This window comes from Anabrus simplex, chromosome 2, assembly GCF_040414725.1.
Source record: "Anabrus simplex isolate iqAnaSimp1 chromosome 2, ASM4041472v1, whole genome shotgun sequence".
Classification (NCBI taxonomy): Eukaryota; Metazoa; Arthropoda; class Insecta; order Orthoptera; family Tettigoniidae; genus Anabrus; species Anabrus simplex.
The window spans coordinates 130,290,147-130,311,811 of record NC_090266.1 but is presented as its reverse complement, the minus strand read 5'-3'; the positions used below and the strand labels follow the sequence as shown (position 1 = coordinate 130,311,811).

At 38.6% G+C, this 21,665-nt stretch overlaps 1 protein-coding gene across 4 annotated transcripts in view; it reads right to left on the bottom strand.

The window, feature by feature from the left end:
* LOC136863930 (RAB6A-GEF complex partner protein 2) overlaps positions 1 to 21,665 on the bottom strand; it is a 457,043-nt gene that overhangs the window by 404,878 nt on the left and 30,500 nt on the right. For all 4 annotated transcript variants that reach the window (XM_067140369.2, XM_067140370.2, XM_067140367.2 and 1 more), the window contains exon 3: positions 10,693 to 10,800. In XM_067140369.2, coding sequence (XP_066996470.1) covers positions 10,693 to 10,800 — 108 coding nt within the window. The remainder of the gene's footprint in view (positions 1 to 10,692; positions 10,801 to 21,665) is intronic.

Below are 21,665 nucleotides of genomic sequence, written 5' to 3'. Positions count from 1 at the left end.
ATATAATGTTTTATTTGTAATGAACTAACCTGTACTGTGTAATATTTGTAACATATGTATTTGTAAATAGTAGATTTCTATTCTGTACTTACTGGAAGTATCTAGAAAATTGTTGAACAGGGTGTGTGCCTTTTGTGGGTTATGTTTTCTAGAAGAAATTTTCGAACTATTCTGGAAATGGAAGATTCGCGAACGTGTTTATTCGAGAATGTTAGTTAAAGTTTGCGACGAGAGTAGGAATTGTGATTGGTGAACCTAGGAGGGGATGGGCGGACTCGTGCATTCAGATTGGCTACTCCTAGGCCAGAGTTTTCCTATATATAGTGAGCGAGGCTGCGTTCGCAATAATTCGGTCTTATCTTGGCCTTATCTACCTTTAGTCTGTGTTGGTCTGCGTCGTGTGCTACGCCTCGCTTCCGGGATGGGGCACATTCGGGTAAGCACTCTTACTTTCCGTTCCAGTTAAAATTTCCATAATGTTCGGTTGCTATTTCGTATAGGAGTCTGCCCTAGCCTAACCTAGATTCGCCAAATTAATTATTTACGACGCCTTAGCTTTTCTGCTGGGGTTCCCCGTTTGTTTTCGAGGCATTCCCATTTTTTATTTCACTAAATATGTAGATTGAGATTTAATACATTTACCTTTGGGTTTGCCTCTTGTAGTTCAGTGTCACTTGATATACGTTAGAGTTTAGGAGAGTACATTCACTTCACTATCAATTGTAATTGTTTTTACGTTGCTTTTAACCTACCAACTTGCATTGCACTACTGGATTTGTAACTAGTTGTATAATTGGTTTGAAGTTTGAAACTCGTAGTGAAGCCCATTATCAAAGAACCTTTAAGATATGTGTATCACGGAGCTTATAGTTTGTAAGTTGTAATTTGGTGGATTTTGTTCGGAATGTATTTGTAAAATTTCACTTGTAAATAATATTTGTCAAATTTAAGGATCACAGCGATTTATTTCGGAATCTGGAATCTAAGACATGTCCGTGCCCTCGGTAGGTCCTGCCTGTTTCCACTTTCCTGGTTTATTATCCACTAGTTGGCCCTACTGATATTTCGTATTATGTATTTGTTGGCTGAGATCCGCGTAGGCCAGCTGATGTTTCTCTGAGTGTATAGTGTTTTCTGATAGTGTGTAGTTGCTCTTACTTCCCTCCTTTATTGTGTTTATTACTTGTTTCGTGTAACCACCGTAGTAAAAGTTACACTATATATTTTACGTCCAGTGAAGTTTCGTCTTAATTTGGCGTAAAATATATTGACGGCCCAGTGATGTGGGAGTGGCATGCCTGCCTCTTACTCGGAGGCCCTGGGTTTGATTCCCAACCAGGTCAGGGATTTTTACCTGCATCTGTGGGGTGGTTCGAGGTCCACTCAGTCTACGTGATCGCAATTGAGGAGGTATCTGACGGTGAGATGGCGGCCCCGGACATGATAGCCAAGAATAACGACCAAGAGGATATGTCGTGCTGACCACACGACACCTCATAATCCGCAGGCCTTCGGGCTGAGAAGCAGTCGCTTGGTAGGCTATTGCCATTCAGGGCTGTTGCGCCATGTTTTTTTTTTTTTTAATCTATAGTACTGACTAGGAGGATTAAAATAGTTTTGTACAATTTTGTAAGACAGTTGGTCTTTACTGCACACCCTGGGCGAATTATGGAACATTTTTGTGATAAGGAATACCGACTCGCCTCCACGTGCTCGTTAGTCCTGCCATACCTAACAGCAGGAAAACTGATATGTTTATTTTGAAGGAATGACCTTACAGGATGGTCGCAATCACCACCTTGCAATGTTTTTTTTAACTTTATGAGCTTGCTGTCAGATTCGTTGCTTCCTCTCATGAAACCATGCTGGACACCCCGACTGCTCCCAGGTCTGAAATGCAATATCACATTTCTGTCACTTTTACAATGGCATTATAAAATTATCACTTACCCTCAGCCTGCATAATTTTCAAAAATAACGGTGTTACTAGAAATTTCAAATTAGACATATTAACCACTCTCTTTCAATAACTGTACGATAACAATTAACAAAATTATTCTTTTCGCTCTGTTCAACGACTCCACTGCTCAACTGTTCCAGCAACGAACTTGAAATTACAGAAGTTTCATTTTCACATTCTTCTTTTGGTACCTGAGAAAAAGCACAACCAATGTCTTATTTTTTCGAAAAACTCTTTGTTAGAATGAGGTTCCTTTATATTTCCTGTAGAGCAAATCGCACAGTTCAGCATTTTATCGTGAAACATTTCTTGGACGGTTTTGACTTTAGAATATAGATATACATTTGTTGATTGAACATGATGCAGTATCTTTATATAACTTGCAAATAAACAACAAATCTTACTTTGATTTTAACAAAAGTAGGTTGCTGATTGACACTAGTTTTCCATAAACACTTGCCAGCTATTCCTTCTCCTTGATTTGCACGTCAAATAAATGTTAGCTTATTTGAAGATTTTTGCCCTTTTTCGTTGTGGAAGGTCTGAAGTATAATGAATCCCATTTTATTTTTCAAAATCACATGCGTATTACACTTGATCATAAATTAATTTTAAAAGTCATATCTCAATACCGTGCAACATATGCTTAGAAGGAACAAATACGCGTTGCTACTTGCAAATTCCACGCGGTATAACATACAGTAATCCCTCGACCTCCAGCAAATCGTCCTCCATTCTTTCCGCTAGAAGGGCTTGCAATCGAAACAGCTCCTCTAGCACGGTCCCTACAGGACAGACTCCCTATCATGTGAAGTACAAATCGTGATGGAGAATCAGAAGGAAGTCCTTAATAATGTTTAGGCTGATGTCATTTAGACAAATTAAAGACGATCCAAGGCTATTCATATGTTTCCACGTCAACAGTGGCACAGCACCCCCGCTGCCCAACATTAGTCCTATAACACACCATTTTTTCAATGGAACCTGATAGCGATCAGAAGGATAAGGTATACAGGGTTTGTAGATAGACCACTTCTCCTGGTGGAATTCAGATGCCTGATGGTCATCCCTTTCAAAGCAAATTGTTGGATCTAATACGATAGGTTTTCCAGTGTGCCGGTTTACTGTGACAATATCAGCCTGTCTTAGGGCCTGTACTATGTCAGCCAGATAAAAGTGCAGTTAAAATTTATGTGGCAGTTTGCACATTTATCTGGAAGTTCGGTTGAACACGCGCACTACGACTTTTGTTTATGTGCAATCTTGGAGAATATTCCCGAGTTTAGCTATGCCGAAGTTGGAGAGACAGTTAACGCTCTTACCTGGGACTTTGCTCCTATTGGGGACGCTACTGCAAGAATCAAGATGGCTACACATCAAGAAGAATCTACATCTGCATGATGCTATGTGAAAAATAAGTTGTTATAATATAATCTATGTACAGTATATATTTATACAATATATCATGCTTCCTGTCAGCTAACACAGAATTTTTAAAGATTTCGTAAGCTAACAAGTTGTTGCTACTGACTATATGTATTGCATGCAAGCAAGTCAACAGCAAGCTTCCTAGGTAGCCGTAGTCGTTACAGCAGCTTCGTTTAATGCTAGCACACAGTTATTTATAGGTTCGAGTCCGCATAGTCCAACATTTCTTTTTAGCTTCACAATGTTAGTCGGGAGGGTACTAGAGGTGATAGTAGGCCTAAATATTTCCTAATCATCAGAGTGCGTGTCAAAAGCTTGGGTTCCATTCCAAATCTATCCGTGACGCACATATGGAGTAAAGGTATACGACGTTGTTCATGGAGATTCGTCTGTCGAATGAGGACATTAAGGTTATATTTATTTGACTTCATAACAACTTGCCAGTTACTACTCTAACATAGGGCCGATGACCTTCGATGTTAGGCCCATTTAAACAACAACCATCATCATCATCATCACTACTCTAACATTGTCTTGGAAAAAAGAAACCAACTACTCATTAAATTAGCAACGTTAAATTGAAATAAAATTAATGATCCTATTCTGCATACAGTGGCATTAATTATAAACTTTACTTTCGCCATGGTATGAATTATTTGATAAGATACATAACATAAATCTTAACCTTTGCATCCAGGTTACATTTTCAGTCTTTTTATTTTCTACAATTTCTGAGTTAATTAATTTTAGCATTTATTCGTATGTGTAGATGTCAGCTGCAAATCTGTTTTTGATCTGAACTTTCACATTATAGCTTAATAAGAGTCTGATATTGGGCTCTAGTAATACAAGTTCAAAAGGAATAGCGCTAAACAAATGAAAACACCACAGAGCATGTATACCACCACACTAAATGTCAGTATATTTTCAGTAATCTTGTTAGCAATGCAATTAAAATGTTACTCCATCATCTGTATAACAGTACCGTCATTAAAATACGTTGGTAGTACACAAGAAAATATTTAACTTCTAGTTTGCAAAACTGCAGCCTACATATCTGGCTGTTTATCTGACATAGTACAGGCCATAAAAAATCCTTTAGAGGATTCACAGTGTACTTCTTCATGGGTTTCCCATCCTAACGATCTCAAGGATGAGGCTACAGCACTTCTCACTTTGTGCTTTCTAGCGTTCACCAGCAATTCACCTTTGGGGCATGAGCCCAGCACGTGTCCAAGAGTTCCAATCTCACTGCAGTCTGGAAAACGACAACAGGTTAGGCTGGAACACTGACCTGGTATTGCGCGAATAGCTGTAATGTTGCACGAATCTTCAGAGCGTTTGTCCATTCGAAGCGTGACATCCCCCTTCTACAGCTAACACATGAATTAGTTTCAGGGACATCTGAGTACAGAATGACACCCTTCCTTCTCAACGTATGTCTTGTCCACGTCATACAGGCATCATTTATAAGTTCCTTCCGTAAGCATTTACCTGTCCAGTCAATGGCTTCGTTTGGCAAGTTGTTTAGGTTTGATAGGGCTGAAGCCTTTTCCACTGGAAGATTTCTGAGAAAGTGCAAATGAGCATCATTGATGTGTAGCAAGGTATTACATAGTTAATGTGCTGAATTGAGGTTTCCCGGATGGTCCTCATCAGCGCTAGACCTCGATAACTTTTTGGAGCGTATAACATGATTTCCTTGGCTGATCCTTTTGCAATCGCAGCATTTACCTAGTGTGAAAGTGGGAAACCATGGAACACCATCTTCAGGGCTGCCGACAGTGGTATTTGAACCCACTATCTCCCGCATGCAAACTCACAGCTGCGCGCCCCTAACCGCACTGCCAACTCGCCCGGTATGATGAGGATTTACTTTGTCATTAAATTTTGTAATGCGAAGGAGCAAAGCAAGTTTGACACTTGTTTGTACCTTTCCAATAGAGGATGGTTCCCCAGTTGAAATTCCTCTTTAAACAATAATCACCAACCATATATCACCATCTACTCAATACTATCCTACACTTCCTGCATCAAAACAGAAGATCTCTAAAGATGGCCCCTCAACGAGCATCGATGCCATCTCCTGATGAAGCTGGGAAGGAGAAATGATCTCTTTGTAGTATGAGAAGAGATCTATGTAGAAGAACGGGGATTGATGAGATCGCATATGAAATTGAAGATACCAGTATATGGAGATGCGAAGATTGTACTGATATTTTTGTAAATTCTTATCTTACTTTGAGTTGTTCTATCTGCCTAAACTGAACTGTCATTATGTTCATCCTATTATGTGTTCCTTGATTTCTCATTAAGAAGAGTTATACAGTAGTGCTCAGAAGTATTTTGTGGGTAGTACTTTTTTTGAAATTCTTTTAAGAAAAGACAGTAGAGTTTGGTTAATCCGAACGCCAATAGTCCGATAGTCCGAAAGTCCGGTTAATCCGAACTGATATATTCATTTTTTTTTTAAATCTCCTTATTGAAATGAAAGAACATATTATAGAATGAAGATTTACTTGCATTTTATTAGTCATTTTACTAAAATAACTTAATGTAAACATAATTACACATCATAAACCATCAATCACTGGTCGTTTATCTTTACAAAGCCTGTTAGTTTCTTTTGCCGTAGTGATTGGAACCTACTCGAAGATGCAGTGTTAAACCAGCATCTCATAAACATCACATCAGTGGGCGTAGCAGCGGAGTGTTGCTCGACGTAGTGTAGTGCAAGTTCTAAGGCGGCCGCGGCATCTGAATGTGACACTGGTTGTTCATTGCGGTCTTCTTCGTCGTCACTCTGTTCCTCATCAACTCCAGATTCCTTCTCCACCATAGCTACAATTTCTTGGTCTGTTTGTAAATGATGACAGTCAGCTTCCATCCACTCGCTAATGCGATTTTCATAGCCATTTTCTCCTCTAAGGGTTCTTAACTACCCTACTGTAATTTTATACAGTATTTTATTAAAGTAACTGCTAAAGAATGGACATTTCAAATTACAGTATGTACTGTACTGTATTGTGGAAACTATTTTCCTCAGACGGTTGAGGCGCTGGCCTTCTGACCCCAACTTGGCAGGTTCGATCCCGGCTCTGTCCAGTGGTATTTGAAGGTGCTCAAATACGACAGCCTCGTGTAAGTAGATTTACTGGCACGTAAAAGAACTCCTGCGGGAGAAAATTCCGGCACGTAGGCATCTCCAGAATTGTAAAAGTAGTTAGCGGAACGTAAAAACAATAACATTATTATTCGAAAATATTTTCTGGTTAATCCGAAAATTTTGTAATCCGAACAGACTCCGGTCCCAATTAGTTCAGATGAACGAGACTCTACTGTAGTTTAAATTACATAACATTAGTTAACAATGTAAACACATTTATATTTGTGATGGAATTAGTGTTAAATAAAATTTAAACACAACTACCTTCCATTTTTAAAACTTGTAAATGTCATTAATAAAAAGTATATTGTAAAGAGAATAATACATTAATACACAAACAAATTGTCAGATGCTGAGGTATAAATTTAGTACTTAGTTGCACATCCGTGAGCACTGATAACTGCAACACATCTCCGTGGCATAGAATCGCAAAGCTTCTGCAGAAGTACAGATGAAAGACTGGTCCATTCCTCTTATAAAGCAGCAAAGAAATTACCCTTAATTCAGCAATTCTTGCAACATAAGCATAGGACCAATTTCTCAGAAATATATTCAATGGGGTTCAAGCTCCGCCAATCAAAAACTTTTTTCTCAGAAAACAAATGCCTCACATGGCACAGGATCATTTTCTTATTGAAATATCCTATTTTGAGGCATATTCTTCCCTCGAAGTGCTATCATATGACATCCTACAATCTCACGATACATAAAATGGTCCAATATCCCTTCTATTTGTAAGATACGACCAACCCCATGGCTAGAAAGCCCACCCCATTCTGTGGTGCTGCCTCCTGCATGTTTAATGGTTGGTACTTAGTATGTATATTGTTTCCCTGGTTTCCTGGTCGGCAAATATACCTGATACCATCAAAAAAGATGAGGATGAATTTACTTTCATCACACCATAACATCTTCGACCAACATTTCCTCTTCTGTGTGATATACTTCTCTGCAAACTCTAATCCGGCTTTTCTATTTATTTTTTTGGATTGATCAGCGGTTTTATTGCAGGTTGTCTACTATTTACATCAGCACCTGCTAAATGGTGCTTTACAGTGGAAACATACAGATCCAGTCTATGGTGTTCTTGTAATTTACCCCGATTTCGCTTGCAGATTCCTGGAGGTCAGGAACTGAGTGCTTCCAAGTTTTTCTATCCCTCCGAATGGTAGTATTTTCGGAGGCCGACCTGAAATGTGTTTGTTGTGTACACTTCCTTGTTAATGTTTCCATCAATTTGATTCGTTTACCACCGAGTGAGATGGCCATATGATTAGGAGTGAACAGCTGTGAGCTTGCATTCGGGAGATAGTGAGTTCAAACTTCATTGTCGGCAACCCTGAAGATGGTTTTCCATTTTCAAACCAGGCAAATGCTGAGGCTGTACCTTAGTTAAGGCCATGGCCGCTTCCTTCCCGCTCCCAGCCCTTTCCTATTCTATTGTCGCCGTAAGACCCATCTGTGTAGGCACGACATAAAGCAACTTGTTAAACTCTCTCTCTCTCTCTCTATATATATATATATAGTTGAACCTGCTTTATACGTAACTCTGTTCTACATAATATTTGTACGTAATTTCCTTTAGGTCCCGGAAAAATATAATTTAAAAGCGTGTTAATTAAACCTTATTTATACATAATCCGTTTATACGTAATTCGCTGTTATACATATTAAGTGCCAGTGAAATATATCCGAGTTTTGCATAATTGTAATGAGAATGTGCTTTTTAAAAAGAAACTAGTGAATTTACAAAGTTTCCTTTTTGTTGGCATACACTGAAGTAGAGCGATTGGGTTTCGGTGCTGAAACAGAACACAGAGTTTCGCCGAGTGACGTTGACCCTTACTTACTGGCGCCTTAACAAAGGCAAATCCCCTCCGCTCCTCCTCTACCTTCGTCGTTTCTGACATGCCGCCAAAGATTACGATACATTATAAGCACATTCGGTGCAGAAACAAAAGAAAATACAGTAAATTTGTTTGAATATGAGAATTTCTTTCGTGGGAACAACGGAGAAGTAAGAAGTCCACGATGCCGGTATCTGGTGTTTACTGCTGAACAGTAGTTTTGTCATTCAGTTGCTTTTGATTAGCCATGGAGAACAGAAAAAGGAAAAGTTATACGAGAAGTGGACGCTAATCCACACAAAACAATAACTGAAATTACTTCAGACTTAGGGATTGCTTATACCACGCTATGTACAGTCATCAGTAAAAGAAACGCTATTTTGGATGAGTTCTTAAAACTGGGTTCACAGCAAAGCGCAGCCGTCAGCAGGAAGGATGGTACGCAGATTTGGAGAAAGCACTTTTCACATGGTTCCAGCAAAAGCGGGCTGCAGCTCTACCAATTAGTGGAGACATGCTGAAGGCAAAGGTGATATACTTAGCTAAAATGATGAGCATCACTGCTGCTTTCACGGCTTCACCAGGATGGCTGCAAGGTTTTGAAGATTGTCATGGAAACACAGGGAGAACAATTTACGGTGACTCAAAATCTGTGGACAATGTCACGGTGCAACACTGGAAAGAAGAGGTTCTAATGGGTATCGTAAGCGATTATCAGCCTCCAAACATCTAAAACTGTGATGAGACCGGCCTATTCTACAATCTCCTTCCTAATAAAACATTAGCTGAAAAAGGTGACTCATGCCATGGAGGGAGGAAAAGTGAAATTTGTGTAACAGTACTTCTCGCCACCAATGCAGATGGATCTGACAAACTTCCTCCACTTGTGATGGGAAAATTGGAGAATCTGAGGTGTTTTAAGGGTGCAAAAACAAAACCTAAGGAATATGAATCCAACGGAACAGTGTTGAAAAAACTGGACATAAAAATGAAAAAGAAACAGAAGAAGATTCTTCTTCTTAAGGATCGATGTGCAGCACATCCACCTCAAATCGTTCTGGAGAATGTCCGAGTGAAATTTTTCCCTCCTAAATGTACCAGTGTTCTACAACCGCTTGATTTGGGCATCATTGCAAATTTCAAACTGCATTATAGAAAAATGCTGGTTCAACATTTAATAACAGTGAGTGATGCAGGAAATTAACCTCCCTCCATTAATTTGCTACAAACCATGGACTTTATTTCAGCTGCCTGGAAGCAGGTGTCATCCTCTACAAACAGCAACTGTTTCCGCAAAGCTGGTGTCTTACTAGAAGAGGCTGCCTCTAATGATTATTATGGGGACGAAGTTTTGTCTGGCAATGAGCTAACGCTACTGGAGGGCATAGAATTCAATACTTTTGTGCATTTCGATGACAATCTGGCTGTATGTGGAGAACTACCAGATGAAGAGATTATTGCTGATGTATGCCAACAACACGGCAGTGGTGGACCAACTACAAGCGATAGTGACACTGGAGATGGGCATAACGACTTAAATCTTTACACCTGAACTGAGTGAATTGTTAAGTGCAATTGAATTGTGTAGGCGTTACATCAGTGCAAAAAGTTGTAGTGAAAATGCTTTGAATTCATTACTAAGGTTGCTAAAGGAGGTTTATGCTCTTAATGCAAGAAAAGTGAAACAAGCCAAACTATCTGATTTCTTTAAGGCTGGGCCAAGTTCAAAATAATATTTTCCATCTTAATGTATTTATTATTTGCAGGGATTTACACATGTAGATCTATTCCATTTGTTTTCCAGTAAATATGTGATGTATTGCCTAAGTCTGATTTCTAAGTAATTCTGAGTTACAAGTAGTTTTTTCTCTTCCCCTTGATATACGTATAAGTCAGGTTCAACTGTATTCACTTACCAGCTGTTGAGAAATCTTTAACTCCCTAGCAATAACAGATTGAGATTTCTCCACTTTTAAGGCATTTTAAGCAGCCTGTTTTAGATCCACAGAATATTCCTTCCATTTAGCATGTTCAAAACAACGTCTATATTCCCATTTAATCATATGATATACTAATCGGAATATTTCATAAAATACTTATGAGTCAACAAAAAATATGCTTCTATGGATACTAGTTAAACATAACTGGATCTTACGCATGCCAACATGGTAACATGCTGTTACACAGCTAAGACCCCCGGCCCTGCTGTGCCTACAGGTAAACAGTGCTGATAACACACAATAAGTAGCTACAAAATACTTTTGAGCACTTCTATACCTAAAAATACTTACAAGATTTGTTTTCTCCAGTAGAAAGGCGAAGGTCACAAAATAGGATTCTTGGTCTAGTTGAAAACACGATGCGACCTCTTTCTCCTCTACATGGGGCAAAAGATGTATCTGAAATGAATCATTCCGTTACACAGATGAGGTAAACAGGCACATTGTATTAAGTATAATGTTTGGATGCATACGAAGGATGAGTACAATGAACAGGAAATCACTCATAATTAGTCAAATAGTACTATCAGAGAGGCTTTATAAAAAACATATGCATGAACATATTCCTTTTACATCCTCAGAAGTTCAGATACACATAGATATCGAATTTTAAGCAAATGCCATATCCAAACATGGACACTGGTGAAGAAGTCAAAGGCCCCAGCTAGGCCAGAGAACACACAGCACGCATCCTGAGCCTGCGTTTACATGTGTAGGATGATCAGTTCCTTTCCGCTCCTTTTTAAAATTATTTGTTTAGTGTCACACCGGCAAAGACAAAGCTTTTGGAGACAATAGGATACGAAAGGGCTAGGTATGGGGGGGTAAGTGACTATGGCCTTAATTAATGTACACCCCCAGCATTTGCCTGCTGTGAAAATGGGAAGCCATGGAAGGAAACCTTTAGGGTTGCCAACAGTGAGGTTTAAACCTATCATCTCCTCAACGCAAGCTGACACCTACGCGATTCAAACTGCACAGCCACTCGCTTGGTCTTTCCACTCCTCCTCACATCGAAAGGACTTGGGCAACCCATCCAAGTGGTGAACATGTCCAAATTTCTTAACTTAGGAGATCTCACAAGATCCATTGTTTCAACATGGCTATGCTGTTGGCCTCAGATATATAGTACCAGTGCTTTTTTTGTGGCAGTACATTTTTCTCAGAAGAAAAAATGAATTGGATATTATTCAGAATATTCCTATCACATTTCCTATGAAGTGTTGACATATGGCTTAAAATCAGGTTTGTTTGTCTGCTTTTGATACGTTTCTATAGATATAATTGTTTACAAGTACATGACTGAAATTTCTGTAAAATGTCATTCTAAAATAGTAATGCTTGCCCTATTAACCATTTTGTGTCGTTAGTTCAAAAAAAAACAAAGAGAGAGATAATCTTTGTCTTGCTCTTTCTTATCCTTCCGAATTTTTGGCTACTGGAATACAATAAAATAGGGGGTTGGTTTTCTCACCCTTCAGCAAACTGTTCTTCTGAAGGATAAGCTAATAGTATCTGTATTGCACAAAGTGACATTAATATCAACATAGCAGCAAATATCTAGTAAATAGCTTAGTTAATCTGGGGTTAATGTATGTTTAAATTTAACTCTATTATTTTAAAATAATTTGAAAAGCATAGGCTAAAAAAAAAATGTTTCTGTCAAGACAAGCGAGCTCATCGTTACTTAGTAGGATCATTGGGTGCATGTGATTCACGAGTTAGAGAAGTGAAACAAATAAAATAACTACTTCTTTTGTACTGGTGTGCAATAAAAGAAAGCATGACAATTCTTTTGAAGTGAATCAAGAGAACGTAATGTACATGTAACATATCCATGTCATAGAATATCGACACTTGTTTTTTAAACCAGAAGACACATCATATCATTGTATATTTTATATATTGTATATTTTAATATTATCACTCATATCATGCGACATTCTTCATTAGATTTAGTAATGTTTTTAAATTATATATTAAGTTAGCTTTAGATCTCATGACCAGCTGAGGATGACCTCTGTGAAGGTCGAAACCAGTACTGCATAGTAACAAGACATAATAAAGTACTGATTAGGTGGACGGTACCCATTCTTTGTGATTGTAAATACCAAGTATCAATACAGACATGAAACTGATAGATTACAATAAAAAACTTGTTTCGGCATCTCCTAAAATTCTTGGGCACAATGCTGGATCTGTACTCAAAGTTTGTAAAACGCTTTCTGAGGGTGTCAATTTTTTCCAATGTTTTCATCTGGTGATGGCAGAGTTAGAGTGTCGTCAGTTCGAACTGATTTAGAAACTTTGTCCATTTGTTCACTCTCTGACGATTCCGTATTTTCTTTTATAACCAGACTTGATATTAAATTCTCAGAGTCGCCATTTGTTTTGGTAGAACTTAAGATATAATTTTCTAATGCACCAGCTAGCTTTTGTGTTTAGGCTTCCATGTTCACGGTTCTCTTTTTGTACTGGTAATCTGACAGCTTGCCTTGACCGTCAGACTTCCTGGACGAAGCATGCACGTAACTCAAATTAAACAATGCAAACTATGCAATAATAATTTACAATAAAGATTTATCTTTGTTCTAAATAAGCCCTAGTGACACTCTTCAGAAGTTGGCACTAATGGACAAGAACTAACTGGCAAGTGCATGTACTGGTAATTCTAAATTCCCATGGAGGGAATTAGATATTTTTCCACCAATAGAGCATATCAAAAATCAGATCAAAAATTAGATGTTGGCTTTTCAGGCGTTTGCTCTATTAACCAGCATTTCGTCTTAGGTCTGACACTAGACTCGTCAGAGTGGGATGTGTCAGACCCTACCCACTGATGCTGGGGTGTATGCAGGTGAACTTATCAGAAGCCTCTTATGTGGCACAGTCTGATAACTGCATACGGGAGATAAAACTCCACAATGGAATTAATGCCTGCCTAGCAATTCCAAATGGTAATTCTAAATTCCCATGGAATTCCCTGAAAAGCCAACATCTAATTTTTGATCTGATTTTTGATATGCTCTATTGGTGGAAAAATATCTAATTCCCTCCATGGGAATTTAGAATTACCATTTGGAATTGCTAGGCGGGCATTAATTCCATTGTGGAGTTTTATCTCCCGTATGCAGTTATCAGACTGTGCCACATAAGAGGCTTCTGATAAGTTCACCTGCATACACCCCAGCATCAGTGGGTAGGGTCTGACACATCCCACTCTGACGAGTCTAGTGTCAGACCTAAGACGAAATGCTGGTTAATAGAGCAAACGCCTGAAAAGCCAACATCTAATTTTTGATCTGAAGTGCATGTACTCTCGCATCAACATGCGCTACACTAACCTTGAAAGCAACCCGTAACAAGATTTCTCAAAAAAAAACCACCATGATTTTGCATGCAGCGCCTTAATGTAATTAACTCCATTATTATAACAGTTTGATTCTGGAAGTGTAGATTGTTCTTGTACGTTTCTCTTAGATCCAGACAAGAAAACTTCCAACACAGTGAGTAGCCACGACACTTAAGGATCACCAACCTAGCAGAGCACATGCTTCTACTCACTACCATAGTGTGAAATACGAGCAATTCCTTAAATATGCCCATGTTTTTAGCTTTTAGACATAAATACAGTAGTATAAATATGCTACGTACTGTAAATTTTTATTGTAACAATATAAGTTTTTTAGGGTACGAAAAATCTATATGTGAAAGTTTCCATTAACTGAGTATTTAACATATCAACATTTTTCTTACAGTTACAGCATAAATGCTGCCCCCAAAATTTTGGTACCCCAGTCAAATGTCTGGGTTGCCCATTCCTAGAGTGGGTGCTGCCTCTACTTCACTATAGCAAGGTTTCTCAATCTTAATATAACCCCCACTTTCCCTTTTTAATATTCCTTACATAAAAATTATTATCAACAGATTACACAACGTATCACACCAAATCAACAACGGTATCTGGGGAGTTTCCCCTGCCAAACAATAATAGATTGTTAGACTGTTCCATTAGAATTCAAAAACCAAACGGCAAAAAAATCAATACAATAGAAGCCTCAAATTAAGAAAGTACGCTCCACTATGTCACAAAACAGTGCCCAGGACAAAACCACTATATTTTTATTATTTTAATTTACAGTGTTGTAACACATTTCTTAATATCTTAATGTCTGTGTCACTTTATGAATGTATTTTTAGCTGAAGATGGCTCGCATAAGAGACAAAACATCTACAGGTCCGGTACACAAGCTAACTATCTCCAATTTGGGTCTCAGAATTTTTTTAACCTAAAGGCCGAATTCTACCATGTCCAAAAAAGGAACTTGGATGTGAAAATTATAATTTTTTGGAATATGGAAGTAATTATTAAATGCAGATATTTGCCAAGCGCTACGTTTCTCTTGCCACGGTAGCCATGTTTATGACATCATAGTTCATCCCTTCAACTTGTTGAATGTCAGCCATGATGAATTTATGATGTCGCGAGCCAACATCTGACATATAAATTTACATAATGCACACAATGAGTTACAGCAGAAAACAATCACTTCACATCACATGATGCATACTGATTATATAAATTCACCATAGAAATCACAATGAACCATTAAAATACTGGAAATTAAAAACAAAGGAAGAAAACATCAGAAAACACTTCGATACCGCTTAAGCGCCCGATCATTACGGAGCAATTAACGGTTCCCAATTTAAGAAGGCGGGTGTATGTTTAGGAATCATAAACGCATGTACGAACTATATGAAACTATACGTGACGCAGAGACGAGAATAAATTCTTCCTTTATGCTTGCCGGGGACACGACCCACCCAAAAAAAGGGTTTTACCCACACAGAAAATGGAGGCTACATTACATTGCAAGTTCACACAGTAGCAAGAATAGAAGAAGTAGTGTTTCAAATGGTAATCGCAGAATGTTATTTAGGTATCCATTGCACGTATTGCCGACATCGTCTACGAAGCAAGCCGGCATTAATTTGAAAGCACTCGAGGTTAGTTTCATCTCACCATGATATGCAATTATACACCTAAAACGCACATAAATCCACCTTGAATGTATGAATCATTCCTTAATTATTTAACTACATAATACCACACAATGTGCATATATGAGCCATTAATTAAATATGCTAACTTGAATTGACAGTAATGGCACAACTATCACGACCACATGGTAATTACTGTAGGTAACCACTCCTCCATCTTCAATCTACACATGCGCATAAGTAGTACCAACCTAACGAACGTAACCACCTGGCGACTGGCTTCAACCCCTGATGCCAATAATTACCTGTTTATGATTACATTTGTACTTTGGTTATTCATTTTTTGCAATAATCCATTATGAGCCATGCATATGTGTATATTTAGATGAACCCAAGCTCATAAGGACTGCAAGGAAGGGTTGGCAGTCCTTGCTTATGTCACATTCTCATAGGTGTACCACATGCGCCGCCTATAGAGGTACAGGGGGTGGTGTGACATCATACATACGACGTCACAATCATTTTTCTTGTCCACGGTGAAATGTGAAATAATTAGTCGCGCATGCACAGTAGCGAAAATTTGGACTTAGTTTTCGGATATTAACTCCCTGTCTCTCTCTAACATCCTATGACGTTAGGTATGACGTCATCACCCCGCAGGCACCAAGTAAACATGGTCGCCATGTGCTCTCCTAGTCATATATAGTGTATTCTTCAATGTCGTATATGTCAGGTAATAGAACAAAAACCCAGTATTTTCGCACTCTACTCCTTCCTTCTACCCTAATGAATATATCTAATAGCATTTGACGGACCCTACAAGTGAACTGGCGATGGTCAGCTTGTGTAATGTAACCAAATGTCCTAAAAAAGGCATATATGCTATGTATTAGTTCTATGTGATATATGAAAATAAATAAGTATTGAAAGTTGGAAACTATGTCTGAATCAAAGTTGACTTTGCTTTACGTGCAGTGACACAGATAGGTCTTATAGAGACGGTGGGATAGGAAAGTTCTAGGAACGGGAGGGAAGAGATTGTGGCCTTAAATAAGGTACAAAACCACATTTGTCTAATGGGAAAATGGGAAACCAAGAAAAACTATCGAAGGCTGCCGACAAGTAGGTTCAAACCCACTATATCCCAAATGCAAGCTGATAGCTACATGGCTCAAACTATGCAACCACCTGCTTCATGAGAATTTCTTTACAAATGTATATGTGGGCTTATATACAGTGCTTGCCCATAGGAAATATTCTGAATCTGTTTTAAGGCAAGAAACCAAAACCATACTGTCGGCACAGGAAGTATGTGCGGTAGTGTGTAAATGCTAATAAAATTTGAATCAGTCCTCCAATGTAAAATATAATCACACCATCGTAAAGCTTGTTTTATTCTGCATTCTTTGGTGGTATTTGCGTATTTTTAGTATGTTTGTTGTCAAAGTTATATTAGATGGAATGCAAAAAGTACCTATTTTCTTGCCCGCTTCTTGTAAACAACAACTTTGTAGTACCATTACATGAAAACGCACTCTCTGATTTTCATGAAATTTAGGTAAATTATGGAATGTACTATTATAAATATATTTCTGATGTTTATTTACTTCACACACTTTGGCAAAAAAGTTATTGTTTTTGTAAAACGTTGTCCGTTTGATACTGGGTGGTCTTCCGAAATCGAGAATGAGTTCATAAGAAAGGTCTGAAGTTTTGTGTTTCAAATCGCTGTATACCAGAAACGTACCATGATTTCTATATATTATACCAATATTTATTTGAAAGCAAGCAAGCGATATGCACTCAGGCGTCAAGCAGCTTGAGCAAAGGGTTGTCCAGTAAGCAGGCAAACCCCATTGCGTGAGCTCCCTTCGCAATAAGATACGAGCAGGTGAATCATGGTCAAACTTATTTGTGGTGTAGTTATTTGCATTCAAGTGGGCTTTCAGTATCAAGGCTGTATTGCTCTGCCCAAGTAAAAAATGCCTCGGAGGTCATGCTTTATGGAAGGTGAAATACGTATGATAGTAAATGCAATTTTCTTTTTCACGCTAGAGGGAGAAAGGCTACATGAAAACGATATCCTGTGTGCCAACGAGTGGCAGAATGTCTTGGTATTTTGCTCCAATCAGTGCAGAAATTTAACATGGAAAACGCAAAAAAATTAGTGTGCCGATTTATCGACCCCGTCTAACAAGGGAACATCCACAATGGTGAAGTCGCCGATCGCGATGAAACTTAGCAAACACATTGAGGTACATGTAAAAACAATGCCAGCATCAATTTTAGGCGCCAAGATTCATTAGCGCGTTAACTAAGGGGCCTAAAAGTTGCGACATTTCAAGTTCCACGCGAACAGCGATGAATTCCTCCTGACCAATGCTTAGCCGGAACACTGCTTTGTGCCACACCTCTGCTCCTCCTCCCCTCCGCCCCGCCTGGTTCAGCACCGCTCGTTTCCCTCTCCCCGCGCTGCCGTCTGCTTAGCTGTCGAACAGAACCTGTGCTACACTGCGTACGCTACCAGCCTTCCTCATAGCTCTCCCTTGGAATTTCCACATTGTATAGGCAGTTTACACTGTTGTACCAGTTCGTACAATAGCCATGTACACTTTTACGTATGTAACTGCCATTGTACCCAGAAGACTGTAGTGTAGTGGCTACTTGTTGAATACATAGACCTCTGTCAGCTATAGCACAAAAGTACGAGTAAGTAGGACTACAGCTCTGCCTGTGATTACGGTATATCTACTGTATATATAAATGCACATCTTTATTTCTTTTTAAAGACTTTGTTTATTACATCAATCATTCCATGTCATACTCGTATCAAAGTTATCTATGCATTTAATTGATTTATGTTCGACAACCATGGCTGTAATTGAAATGTGTTGTGCCTTTCACTGCAAAACATAAATACATCGTTCAATACAAGCACAAATAAAAACATTCTATCTAGATTCCTTATACCAGTGTACGTAATACGGGAAATACCAGCAGTTTCTAACTCGGAGTTTATAATTGCGGTTGTTCGCGATTTCGTTTCGTTATGACACAACTGATAGCGTACACAAAATGGGGGGTAGGGGTGTGGACATGAAAAGGTCTGGACCTGTAACCATATTTTGATATCCCGAGGTACATCATCTCATTACATTCATTGAGATCCTCTACCCGGGCACGGAATTTCTTTAAATAAAAGGATATTTAACGTTGTTTCAAGGTGGATGATTTATTTTAATAAATTTCATATGTATGTCCACTCTAAATGACACTACCGACAGCTTCAAGGTTTTTCAGACGTGAATAATAATTTAAGCCTAGGTCGGACGCGGTACCTTATACCACATTTGTCCACGCCCGATGGTGCTTAACTCGGGGTTGACAACCCACCGGAATTAGCAGGAATGAAAATATAACATTTACATAAAATATGAGTAAATACGTTTAGGTTATTTATTATCATTATGTGTGAAACGGAACGTGATTTAAAGGATTTCAATAATTATAGTACGTAAAGAAGCAAAATATAGCGCCGGTCTCGTTCCACAGCCAAGTAGCTGGTAAGCGTGAGGAGAAGGGAGGGGAACGTGCCGGGGAAAACCACCTGGAGGGTAAAAGGCGGTGCAGAGGGTGTGTCTCCAGACGGGAAGTGTCTGTGCCGGCTTAGCATTGGCCAGCAGGTATTCATCGCTGATCGCACGGAACTTGAAATGTCGCAACTTTTAGGCCCCTTAGTTAACGCGCTAATGAATGTTGGCGCCTAAAATTGATGCTGGCATTGTTTTTACATGTACCTCAATGTGTTTGCTAAGTTTCATCGCGATCGGCGACTTCACCATTGTGGATGTTCCCTTGTAAGAGGAAGAGGATATCAAGCGGACAGCCAAGAATGCAAGTAGATCAGTTCACCATTGGAGTAATTCACAGGTCTATTCAAGAGTTCTATCTGGAGAAACCGTTTCGAACTATTAAAAAATTGAAGGATAAACTTGAAAAAAATACGACGGACTTCCCAATTACATCAAGTACAAAGCTTAGTCAACTGATTAAAGGCATGGGTTTTAGGTTCAAATATGTTTTTAAAAGCCTGTCCTTATGGAATCAGTGTCTCTTGATGCTTCATGGCATGCATTTTTAAGAAAATAAGACGACTGAGAGAAACTGGTTATTAAGTGTATTACACAAATGAGACTTGGTGCGGTTAAAATTACATGGTTAAATATGCCTGGCAAGGAAATGTAACAGAAGCGTTGAATTGTAATTCCTCAAACTAGGACTACTATTGTGGTAATTTACAGGAGGTTTCTGGGTGGAAAGGGGGTTTTAGAACTTCATCTGGTGGCAGAAAACGTGTATGTAGGTAATGAAGATGGCTTTCTGGAAAGGGCGGAACTCTGCTTTGTAGGAAAGAAAGGAAAGGGACACTGTCAAAAGGCGATTAATTCTCGGCATTTTGAGGAATGTTTTAGCAAAGATTTTAATGAAACTCCCACTGAAATCGGCTATTGTGATTGACAAGGCACCTTACCATACAATGCTCGACTTGGAAACAAAAAACCCAACGATGGCTTGGCTGAAGACTAATATTATTTTATGGATAGAGGAAAGGAACATTTCTCTGCCTCCCAATGCCCCCAACTTCAATATATTAACAAAAGCCGCTCTGATTGATCACGCTAAGCCTTATTTTGGAATTCCACAAAGAGAAGACCAAATTACAAAATAACTGCTCCAAAATGTTGAATTGGTGTGGTTGGCTGTCACACATTGTGAGCTAAATGCCATAGAACTCATCTGGACTTAAGTGCAAAATAAAATAGCAAGTATTAATATGGCAAATGCACAAGAAAAAGCGAACTGAGAAAATGTAATCAGAGATCTGTGTGAGGAAACTTTAGATTCCATGACACCTGAACTCTGGAAAAAGTGTGTAAAACATGTACAGAAAATTGAGAATTATTTTTGGGAGAAAGATCATCTCTCAGAAAGTACATTAATGACACAGCCTCTAATTATTGATCTTGAGGACTCTGATTCCGAAAGTGACTATGATAATTTCCATTTCAATGATGATATATCAGATGTAGATGATTTCTCTGCCTCCCGATACCTCCAACTTCAATATATTAACAAAAGCCACCCTGATTGATCACGCTAAGCCTTATTTTGGAATTCCCTGCAAAAGAGAAGACCAAATTACAAAATAATTGCTCCAAGATGTTGAATTGGTGTGTCACGCACTGCAAGTTAACACGCGAGCTCCAGAATATAAGTGAACATGTTCAGGCTTGCACTAACTGGTCTTTTCTGTTAAGTTGTACTACCCCCGGCGAAAGAAAGCTTATTTCACGCGCCGGAGCGACTATCACTCGCTTTCAAATAACAATCGGTATAAAATACAGAAATCATTGTACGTTTCTGGTATACAATGATTTGAAACAAAAAAAAACTTCAGACCTTTCTGATGAACTCAATCCCAATTCCGGAAGACCACCCAGTATTAAACGTACAGCCTTTTACAAAAACAATAACTTTTTTGCCAAAGTGTGTAAAGTAATTAAATTTCAGAAATATATTTATCATAGTACATTCCATAATCCACCTAAATTTCATGAAAATCAGACTCTGGGTTTTCGTGTAATGGTACTACAAAGTTGTTTACAAAAAATGGCCAAGAAAATAGGTATTTTCTACATTCAACCTAATATAACTTTCACAAGAACCATAATAAAAAAAATATACAAATACTACCAAAGAACGCAGAATAAAACACGTTTTACAATGGTGTGATTAAATTTTACATTGATGGACTAGTTCAAATTTTATTAGTGTTTAAACTCGACTGCACATACTTTCTGTGCTAACAGTAGTAATTTGTTTTAAGTAAGCAGGTATCATCACAGGGTGATTTGAATTTTGAATATTCCAAAGTCAATTTTTGTTATTTTAGGCTAAATCACTGGTTAATATGAATATTTCGAAGTTATTTTAAATATGCCCATCTCAGTAGTGTGACGGTTAGCACCGTAAGCTACCCTCCTCAGAGGCCTGGGTTCGATTCCTGGTAATGCCACAGATTTCGAATGGCAAAAGGGCTGGTATGTGCTGAAAATTGTATGTGCAGCTCACCTGCAACGGGGGGGTGTGCCTGAAAAAAGCTGCACCACCTTTGGGTAAGGAGGTGTATGTTCAGTCTTCAGCCCCAAGGCTGGCTGGATCCTCAACAGCTCCGCCATCAACTGTCATAGATGGCCTAG